Source organism: Lygodium microphyllum, chromosome 7 (assembly GCF_053477565.2).
Source record: "Lygodium microphyllum isolate KBCC chromosome 7, Lygodium_microphyllum_v1.1.10, whole genome shotgun sequence".
NCBI lineage: Eukaryota > Viridiplantae > Streptophyta > Polypodiopsida > Schizaeales > Lygodiaceae > Lygodium > Lygodium microphyllum.
Genome location: NC_141141.1, coordinates 9725821 through 9737527, shown reverse-complemented (window position 1 = coordinate 9737527; position 11707 = coordinate 9725821). Strand labels below are relative to the sequence as shown.

The following is an 11707-nucleotide window of genomic DNA, read 5'->3' as shown; positions in this document are numbered from 1 at the left end:
GGCCATAAGACAAGCACGAGCTTTGGCCATTATCATCATCTGCTTATACACTCCTCCCAAAACATAAGCATTTTCCCTCTATTCACCTGTCCTGGTGAAACTCTGACCACAATTAAGGTTCAACTATGAAGTAGAGTTCAGCCTACGGGGTTACGCAACCTGAACGGAAGCTTAGGTTACATTATTGCACACATGAACAACACCTTCAACCTGTTAAAACAAAAACCAACTCATCATCACTGCTGACAATTCAGCCTTCCAGGTATACACTATATTTGGCCTCATAGCAGAAGAGCTACAAAAGAGGCAAGCTCACTCCAGCAGCAATGGAAAAATCGAATCTTTTGCAACACTATAGCAGGAGGCACTGTTCCCTGCATGCATGTGTGCTCGTGCACATGCATGTGGGTGTGTACACTGCAATGAAGATATCAGAAGTCTACATCAAAACTGCAATGTTGATCCACAAGATAGCCATGTCAGTCACCTTACATGAGATGTCGCAGCTCACCATCTTCCAGCAGTTGTAAAGAAAGAAAAGCAAAGCAAGCCACTTCCGTAACCTTCAAACTTGCCAATTGACTCAATTAACTTCAGAGTCAACATTGAACCATGTCACCTCAGAAAGAAGTCTCCCGCACACAATGCCTCACTCCAACAGAAGAATTCACAGACACATTAAAATTTACTCAGGCCCACAAACAGCAAAATAATTTTAGGCAAAGACCAGTAACAGTGATAGCAAAAGCACTGGAGCACTACTTTGTGCTTCCAGATAGGTAGATCCGATGAATTTGACTTTTTGTTAGTATTCTTCTGCACGTTGGACATTTATTCTGAGCTTTAACAGCTGCTGTAATACATTTTTTACAAAAAATGTGACCACATACTGTAGAGGTTTCCTCCTCCATTGTGTCCATGCATATGGCACAAGTAAGTTTGAGCTCCACGAGAGACTCCGCAGGAGGTTGGTTCACTCGCTTCCTCTTCTGCATTGAGGAAAGCTGCAGTCAGCAAGAATACTTAGAAAGATATAAAGAACCCAACCAATATCACACTCTCTTACCCGAGCAATCACTTCAACTTCATCATTGGCATGTGTAAGATCAATTGCTCTGTCACTTGGAATGGAAAGGCGAAGGGAAGTCTCTGGTCTTGTTGGAGAAGCTGATCTGCCAGTAGGAGGTAAAAGCCCTGAGAGTACATGAAACAGCAATATTTCAGCATTGCAAAAACTTTGAAAAAAGAAATTGTAAATTCCATAGTTGAAATGAAAAGGGCTTGCTCCAGATGAACTTATCGGAAACACATCACATCCACATCAGGCCATGCTTCTCACGTAGCAAAGATGGAAAGCCTAGCTCGATTAAGTATACATATGTATTTGTGTACCCTTAGATGATAAAGATGAAGCCAGTAATCAAAATAGCATCTAATTATAGCTACTACTTGACTGACAACTATGGCCCTGTCAATCCGATCCCATATAAGGTCATACTTGAAACAAGAAGTGTCAAAGATCAGTTAGTGATATGTACTCCAGTGGAAACTACCTCAACCCAAAGTGAATGAGGTATGTGTTAGGCTAAAAGAGGTGCATTTCACATAAAACCTTCATTAAGTTCATTAAACAGCTGCAAAACTCAAATCAACTAAGTATGCAAAATTCTTTAACTGACAAGACTTTGGTTGGTTCCTTCTCTATGAATAGTGCGCACTAAGCCACTTGCATCCCGGCCAGTTTATCAGTGTCTACCCACTCTAGTGTGCCATCTCCATCGACTGGCTGCTGCCCACCATCTCTGGCTGCTGCATTCACCATCTGCTGCTGCCACCCTGATCATCTGGAGGCTGCCCATACCTGCATTTGGTTCCAACTGCTATGATCACTGTAGGCTTATGTGATGGGAGGAGCTAAGGTGAGTGAAGCTCCATAGTGCAGAAAGAGAGAGAGAGAAGAAAGAAGAAGAAAGAAAGAAAGTTATATTAACGTCTACAACGGGCCAAGTTGGCCTATGAGACCAAAATGTTGCATACAAAATGTCTGGGAGATTTCAAAAGTCCCAGTGAAGCTAACATTTATGCTATGTTGAACTAAATTGAGTAGGTACAAAATGATATCTAGACTAGATACAATCTAGAGGTACTCCCAGTGTGGTGTGGAACTGCTCCTGGAGTGTTCATCCTAGGATGTCCCGCATGGGTCGATCTAACATGGAGAGACTAAAGCGGCGGGGCAAGGTCCTCCGATGGCGGCGTAGTATCCCTTGTATCTTCGACATGTGTCTTCTGCGGGGACAGGGGACAGCGGGGCGTGGGCGCCGGGCTTTGCCTCTCGCTGTGGCTATTTCTAGGTGGTCCCCCAAGGTCGGGAGGCCGGTTGGGCTGGTGGGGGCTCGGTGGTGGGGAGGGTAGCTAGTATTTGGTAGAATTCGTTGAGTGTGCGTTGGTTGGTGGCTCCTTGTCTTTGCTCCGTGGTTCGTAGGAGGTGGTCTCTGTGGCGTCGTATTTCCAGTAGAAAGAGCCCCAGGCATCTCTGCCCCAAGCATCTCTGGTCTTTGAATTCCATCACCTTGGAGAGTGGTCCGAATCCTTTGCTGAATAGGCAGTGGAAGCATCCCCGGATTTCGTAGTACACTGGGCATCTACAGATATAGTGTTCCTCTGTCTCTGGCTCGAGATGGCAGAGCTAACAGATTCAGTCTTCTGGGGGGAGGGGGTTGGCCCCGTATCTGCCCATTTCGACCCGTAGTTGGTGTGTGTGTGTGTGTGTGTGTGTGTGTGTGTGTGTGTGTGTGTGTGAGAGAGAGAGAGAGAGACTCTCTTGCACGTACACCAATGTAGATGGATTGATGTGATAGTTTGTGATATCAAAGTAAAGGATAGGGAATTATCATAAAGCCTTGGGATTCACCCAAAACCTAACCCTAGGCTCACACACACACTGAGGTGTGTTCACATGCCCCCACACTGATGTGTATTCACACATACGGAGGCAGTAGATGTACAAACAAACCCCCCCTTTGGGTCATGGGCAACTAAACCCATGACACAAAACATAAAGAAAAGAAAGATAATGATGGGAAGATCTTACAATGACTTTAACTCAAATGAAGACAATGTCTACTCATGTACAACAAATTCCGGAGAGGAGATACATAAGTGAGAGAGATGCAACTAACTAACAATCACTATTTGCTATTGTTGGGGCTGCCCATCTGTTAATAGTCATGTGTGTCTTGCATAGGCATCTCCTACATTAGACACTCAGTCTATCATGTGTTTTGACAGAGGAGGCAGCTCTATTTAGAGCATGTTTTTTAATTTCAGTTGGTTTTAGGTGTGTTCATACTCGTTGACATTATTTTCCAGCATCAATGCATTTCTTTTTAGATGGCAAGAGGCTGTGTTCACACTAGATAGGGGTGACCAGCATTTCCTGAATACTCCCTCACATAGTCATTATGGCACCCTGTATATAGGTGACAGTTCTTTCTTCATTGCCAAAAGAAAATTGACTGAATAGGTTGAACTACTCGCTTCGTTCTTGCAAAGAGAAGTGCATTCTCTACCAGGCTGCCTACGGGATTGGCTCGACTGTAGAGCCTGATCTTTTCTCTTCATGAGCTTACAAGATTCTATTCTTATACATGTGTGTAGACTTCAGACAACCGTAGAGATGTCGATGAAGCTCTCCTCTCTATCATCAAAATATATTTGCCCACTATATTGCCCTAGAGAAGAAACTCAGGAATCAGGATGCTCTCTATTGATGATACTTCTATGAAGGATCACATCAATAAGTTGGAAGATATGCAAAACAAGCTTGCATCCCTTGGTCGAGCTATCTCATCAAAGGACATAGCAATGATTCTCATTACTCATCTACCATCTCCCAAGTGTGACATCTTCTATACCAGTTTACTTACTCCAAGACTTCGAAAAATATTCTATGGAAAGAGCTAGCTCCACTTGTTCTAGAGCACGAAGAGTGACTCCAGGAGATTGGCACTAGTGGATCTAGCCTTACTAAGGCATTTACTACAAGTTCAAGAGGGGGTAACAAGAAGGATAAGAAGGCCAAGAACGAGTAGTAGGTTCAACATTCGAAGTCTTCATCGAGCTCTGACACAAATTCAAAGAAGTCTAAATGCCCACACTATGAGAAGGGCACTCCTCCCAAAAAGAGGTGTTGGAAGAAATACCCTCACCTTAGTCCAAGAGCGAAGGATGAAGCTAAAACCTCTAAGCCTTCCTCTACTTCTGCTCCAACTATTAAACTCACACATCAACTGAAATATCCGCTAATGCGTCGAAATGGCTCGATGTATGATACAGTACAAGGGTGCTTCACACAAACTATGCATGGAAGTTGTCGAAACAACTAGTTATATTCAAACATATATCCAACTAAAGCATTAAAAACAATCACTCCATTAGAAGAATGGTCTCTTCATAAACCAAGTATCACCTTAGAGTCTTTGGATGTCTTGCTTATAAACATATTCCACAAAGCAAAGAAGCAAATTAGATGATAAAGTGGTAAAAAATATATTTGTTAGCTATAGCTCCATCTCAAAAGCCTATAGGTTTACCACCCAACTACTTGTAAAACCATTGAAAGCAGGGATGTCCACTTTGCTGAAAATTACAATTGAAAAAATAAATCAAAAGAATCAAATTTTGGATCACCATTCGACTTCGGCACTATGGAAGCACCCAACAATCCAAATCAACCAAAAGAGAATCCAACACCTATCAACCCATAAATCCAAGAAGCTAATTAAAACAACAAAAAAATGGATCATCCACTGCCTGCAAGGACCCGATTGGCTACTTACGTACCAAACACTCCTTGCACCCATGATAGACATGCTTCATATAGAAGAATCCAAGAATGTAAGTGAAGTTTTAGCAAACAAAAATTGAAAAGTCGTTATGGATGAAGAATACAAATCGATCCTAAAAAATAATACCAGGAAACTATTAGATCTACAATCTAATAATAAACCCATTTAAACTAAACGGGTCTATAAAATCAATCAAGAGTCCAATGGTGGTATTGATATATACAAAACATGACTAGTGGCCCAAGGTTTTGCACAAAGGGAGCGGATTGATTACACAAAAATCTTTACCTCACATCTAAAATAATCACAATGCGTAGTGTTGTGGCAATAGCAGCACATCATGGATGGTCAATTTACCAATTAGACATTAAAGTAGTCTTTCTTAATGAAGACTTAAATGGAAAAGTTTTTTTCAAGCAAGCACCCAAATATAAGGTTTCAGGTCAAGAATTAAAATACACAAGCCTAACAAAGCATTATATAGACTTGAGCAAGCACTGCATGAAGCCAATCTTCCTCCTCAAATAGTGGTAAATAACATGATTTAGCACTAATTACAACAAGCATAAAATTCACATAAACTGAAAATGCACACTTTACCACTTTAATCTTGGACATTGGACACCCTATTGGCCTCAAAATTGGCGCCCCTTAGAGTATTTCTTTATCTTATATTGCAAATGAAAGAAGTACAACTGAGATCCTCTGATCTCCTCCGCTAATCCAAGTGTCTCTCACTATCAAAACTGACTAGCAAGCCTCCAAACTAATTTGCCCCTTGGTTTGCTTAGGGATTGGCCTTCACCTTGCTCTTTGAAAGACAAATTCAGCCCCAAATCTGATATTGGCTAGCTGGCCTCTTGAATCTCCTTGAAATTCCTCAATTTCCTAGGCCCTTAATTCTAAGCATGCATCCTAAGGCGGCTGTCAAAACCCTAATTTCTACTGTAAATTAGAATTTACAACAGAGATTGACTGAAATCTCTTCCTCTGATTGCTCAAACTGCTAGAAAATACTGAGGTAGAGGATGAGAGAAACTGCTATAGAGAGAGAAATTTTAGAGTTTCGTCACGAGAAACATTGTTGCTGCCCTACTCAATAGCCATGGAAGCTGTCACCTACAACTTAGAACCACCAAAAAGACTGCTGGCCCATCCTATATGCTATCATCTGTATAAAAAGGACCTCGAGCTGTTGTTGTTAGCCTGTCCTGGGCCAGTCGATCAGCTCTTGGATATAGGCAGTCGGCCCATATTATGGGCAAGATGGATATTATAGTGCATTCGGCCAGTTTTGGGCCAGTCGACCAGTTTTGGGCCAGGTCGGCTAGTTTGGAGACTGGGGAGCTATATATAGCAGCCCCCCCCCCATCAGTCCCATATAATGTTTTGTAGATTTCAGCACACTCTCTCTCCTCTCCCACTCTGGCATTGCTGCTGCCATTGTTTCCAGCCTAATCTGGTGCCCTCACTGACGCTTCGGGCTGCATGCAAGGACTGATCAGTCCACACCTTTGTATTCAGCATTCATTTCAGTCAATGCAGATTTTCTTCCTTCATTTTCTGCTTTCTCTCTCTTCCTCTGCGTTCGTGTTTCTTCTTCCGTTGCGCACTCTCACAGTTGTCATCTGCTCTTGGAGGGCTCCAAACCGCTGTCACATGCTGTAGGACTGATCCTTGGTGACTGCAAATAACATCAACAGTCTCTCCTTGCTCTCTAGCAGCCTCCTCTCTCACAATGGTTGGAATAGACTTCCACCAACCCCTAAAAACGTTTTCCCCACTGGCATAGGCAAGTTTTGCTAAATGGCAACCTTCTAATTCCACTTTCCAACATTATCCAACTTACTAAATTAATTTTTAGAATATTAATTTGATAATTATTCTAGTGCTCAAAAAATTAATTTCACTAACCAATAATTAAATTGGCTAAACCAATTTATCTTCCAAGTATCCTTGAGAAGTTATTGACCCTTAGTCCGACATTATTTAATTAATTAATGCCTAGTCTCTAATGTCACCACTAACATTAGTCGCCAATAAATTAGTCTAGGCTCAAATCTGACACCAAGTACCACCTAGTACTTATCAAACATAACTTATTACAACTTTTGCCTTTGACACCCACCACTGCATCCTCGAGGTCCTTGGCTTGTTACCATGAAATAATTGCCATATGCATCACATGTGCTAACAACCTTGCGCATTTGATTAATAATTTAATCAAATGTTATCAGCAAGATTAAAGCATCTCAAAATTTCACGTCTCTGTGACACTACAAGCATGTTACAAAAACATCCATCAGCTTCTAATCAATAAAGGGTTCAAAAATAGTCACAATGTATCTACCTTATGTATATATAAAGATAATTGTATTATCATTATTGTCATCTATGTAGATGACTTACTCATCACAAGAAATGATGATAATTAAATTACTACTCGAAAAGTCAACAAAAAGTAGAGTTTAATACAACTAAATTGAGGCTATGACTACATGTGAATAAAGGATATTTTGGACTTCTTTCCCTTGGGATCTCCCTAATTTTCTAATTTTCTAGCTTGCTGCCTATTTGGAGTCCGAACAATCCTTAACCATGTGACCCTCCTATTCACAAACAAAGTATTTATTTACAGCCCTTAATTCCATATCTTGTGTACCTATTTTCTAATCCTTTCCTTGTTGTTTTGGCCTCTTTTCAGCCTGATTTTCAAATATACCTGTTGAGAAACCACTTATTCAGTATAGTCACTTAATTTAGAGTTTCGCATTGACAATCTCAAAATGGGTTGGATGCCCGTATTATAGGTACTTTTTCAATAGGATGCCCACACAATGGGGAGCTACCTAGACCAGCTAAGGCCTATTTATAGGCCATTTCTCTATCCATTCACACACCATTCTACACTTTCACTCAGTCATCACAGTCTCCTTTCTCTATCCTCTTCATTGCCGTTCACACCTCTTGAGGAGGACATTACAATCTGTGGCTTTTGCATCCATCTTCACTTGGCGTTCTACTACTGCGGCATTTTTCTACTATTGCATTTAGCCACTCTGTTCTATTGCAGTGTTCTACTGTGGCATTCTACTACTGTGTTTAACTATTGTGTTCTATTGCCGTGTTTTACTGCGGCATTCTACCACTACGTTCTGCTACCGTATTTTGCTACTGCGTTCTACTGTAGCATTTTATTGCATCATTCTACTGTGGCGTTTGGCAGCTAGCACCTCCTCGATTTTAGATCAGCTCCATCTAGCACTCCTTAGCATATTGAAGGTTGGGTTTTGCATCACAACATTTCCTCATGTTGTTTTTCAGCCTTCAACTGGCCACGCTCTTGCCAGCCACTTCACAAAGACCAACTGTTGCCGATGATCATCTTCCATACCCTTTTTTACTTCTCCCTCCCACCATCCCTTTTATAGGTTGACTCTTTAGTGGTATGACTTCTTCACAAGCAGATGGACAAACTATTGGGTGCTCTTATTGTGGCATCATCGGACACACCACCAATGGTTACGGACATCGACCTTTGCTCCCTACACCACCGGAGTATATGCATCTATCCTTAAGCACTCATTGTGCCACATCTCCCTTTAAGCCACAGAGATCATTTAACATCGGCTATCAAACTACTATGCTCAAGACAACAAGACGCATCCGATGCGCACCAAGTCTTCACGAGCACAAGGAGGATTGACTAGTACTGCGACCTCTTGGAGACCACTGCAATGCTAGCGGAGGTTTCTCCCCCGCCTATTTTCACATACAATGGCTTCCATGACCCTAGGATCTACAATCCGCTCCATCGAGAGACAATGCTCGTTGGATATCATCTTCTCGTTAGGGTGTTCCTTTGAGAGACAACGGTTATTCCATGCCTTCCATTACTTTGGCTCCACAATCCGCTCCACAAAGAGAAGTAACTATCGCCCACCCTTGGCTCAATATAAACCTCTCTTTTTCCCACCCTCTACTACTCAAGTTTGAGAGGCCACCTTTGGGAGTTCTTCAACATCTTTGGAACCCTAGATACCTTCTTCGGCACAGCTGGTGGCACCTCCTTCATCATCAAATGTTTTGAAGTCCATGATCCATGAGTTTTTAGATTCCCCACCTCTAGCAAAGGGGGATTCACACGGGGATGTTCTTTCTTTGGCCTGCACGAGGGCTTCCACTTCTACAACTTCAAAGGGGGCCCCTACATCACCAACCTTAGAAGGGGTATCTCCTCATCCTAAAGTTCTTCACCCACCATTTACTCTTTAGGGATGGCTATCTTGGAGCAATCGTCTCTTATTGATACTCAAGATCTTTTGATACCACCTAGATCAGCGCCTTGAAGATTCAACCATGACTTGTTGACAAGGCCTTCAAATTCCTTCTAGCATGGAGTTACAAAGCTAGTGGCTTCTCTCCCAAGGTGTAGTCGGGCCTTTCATGTGAAAATCTTCCATCTCAAGGATCTCCTCTTTCCCCTTACCTCTCTTCACTCCTATTTCTTCATCCCTTTGTGGGCCTGAGAGGGGGTGTTAAGAAACCAATTATTCAATACAGTCGCTTCATTTAGGGTTTTGCACTAACCACCCCAAAATGGGCTGGGCATTCATATTATGGGCACTCTTTCAATGGGACCCCCACATAGTGGGAAGTCACCCTAGAGTAGTTGAGGTCTATCTATACGCCTCCTCTCCACTCATTCACACCCCCTAGAGTTCACACCCCCTAGAGTGGCTGAGGCCTAATTATAGGCCACCTCTCCACTCATTCACATACCATCCCAAACTTTCACACAATCATTCTGACACTCCTTTCTCCATCCTCTCCACTACCATTCACACCTCATGAGGAGGATATGATGATCCGTAGCTTTTGCATCCATCTCCACTTGGCGTTCTATTGCAACATTCTACTATTGCGTTTGGCAATTGGCACCTTCCCGACTTCAAATCAGCTCCATTTGGCACTCCTCAACATACTGAAGGCTGCATTTGGCATCAATGCGGTTTCCTCAAGCTGTTTTCCAACCCTCAACTAGGTGCTCTCTTGCCATGCACTTCAAGGAGAAGTGTTGTTGGTGATCATCTTTCTCATCTCCTACAACATTAGAGGACTACGTTCCACTCCATCGACAGTTGTCCTTTATCTTCCAGTGATTACTTCAATAGTCCACTAACCAAGGGACTACATTTCGCTTCCTTCACTGTGTAGATCCCCTTCAAATGCTACCACCTAATTCAAACAAGACAATGCAGTCACTTCAAAGCTTTGGCTCCACTGTATTAGCTTTACCTCACATAGCATGATTCAATGCTTTGTCTTCTTCTTTTGTATTTTCGGAGTTTCTCTTCTCTCTTAGTGTTTGCCATACACATTCTATATTTCTCCTCGCAAACCCTACTCTCTCTCTCTCTCTCTCTCTCTCTCTCTCTCTCTCTCTCTCTCGTTCATGTTTTGACATGGTATCAGAGCATACCTATTATTCTAACTCTACTCCTTTTCTCAGCCCTTGAAAACTTCTTATTTGGCTTCCCATCCGTGTCTTGGAAACCTAAATCTTTCCCACACAACAATTTATCAGTTGTACTAGTAGTTTCTATGAGCTGAGACATGCTAGATACGCTTGGTTTAATGCAAAAACCATGATTCCTTGAGACAGCCCATATACATACTATTCCACCTGCTCATGAAGAGGAACTAGACAATAAGAATCGCTCACAACAAGGCATCACAAAACTTCCTATTATAGTATTCCAAATTCTTACATTGCATTTGCATCAACCTCATTCCAAGCTATCATAATGTTCATCTCAAATGTACTAGTCAACCAATTCGAAGTAAATGTTTGCTTAAATTGTGCCCATGTTGATGGTGCTCTACCTTGCATCAAAAGCATGGACCACCACTACAATGCATCCCCTTCAAGAAAGTAGCTATCTTTCGAATCTTTGAGGATTCAATGAAGTAGCCTCCCAAGTAGGCTACATCAAATTGCTAAATAAAAGTCCATGCTTTCAGTCTCTCTTGTGCCCCATTGAAGGCCTTAAACTTCACCGCTTTTCCACCCTCATCATAGTCCTTTGCTGCCTCTCAATTTAGTCTTAAACTAGTCATCATAACCTCAACTTGAGCTGCTAAACATTAAAGATTTCACCTATGGGTACAAGTCCATGCATTTTTCCTCTCTCATACAAGTTCAATCACTCATGTAGAATCCACTACACAATTGTGCTATATGGGGGCTATATGTTGTGTATGTTGTTGTTAAGTTGCTCTAGAGTAATGGCAAAGCACTTACTATAAGCAAGCTTAAGAATCGTGCAAAGTCTATTGAGGTCACTCCTTTACGAAACCAGTGTATATTATACAAGGGTAGTCATGAAGAAAGCAACTGAGAACCTATAAGGTAATACACATAAGTCTAATCTCTAGGCTAGAGAAGAGTTGGCATCTATAATGGAATACCAATGTCTAGAACATCATGCCTGTTGGGACCTTCTTGCTGGTCATTAGCATCTTCTGGCCTAGAAAGACCTACTTCTTGGTCAACACCCACATTTACTTCTTGCCATCCATGATGTGAACCTACTCCAAGATGAGGCATTGCATTTCTCCCTTCGTTATGTGCATTTTCAGATTGAGATGCATCATTACTACTTGATCCCATCTCACTATAAGAAGACATGCTTGTTGAAATTGCTATGTTGAATACAGTTTCAGCACTAGATCAAAGCTTCTAACCTCCAATCAAATGACTCAAGCCCACCAATTCAAGGGAGTTGACAATATCCCAACAATGGAACCATGAAACCCGCCTTCCTCCTTGGAGAGGGTGGTAATAACCTAATTAA

General features: G+C 41.9%; 1 protein-coding gene across 1 annotated transcript in view; it reads right to left on the bottom strand.

The window, feature by feature from the left end:
• Positions 1-216: 216 nt before the first annotated feature.
• The window catches only part of LOC148033171 (uncharacterized), a 39139-nt gene continuing 27648 nt past the window's right edge, over positions 217-11707 (bottom strand). Inside the window, exons 3-4 of the mRNA XM_087681043.1 lie at positions 1067-1194; positions 217-989 (exon numbers count right to left, since the gene is read on the bottom strand). Of these exons, the coding sequence (XP_087537169.1) occupies positions 759-989; positions 1067-1194 (359 nt within the window). The 3' untranslated portion in view covers positions 217-758. The remainder of the gene's footprint in view (positions 990-1066; positions 1195-11707) is intronic.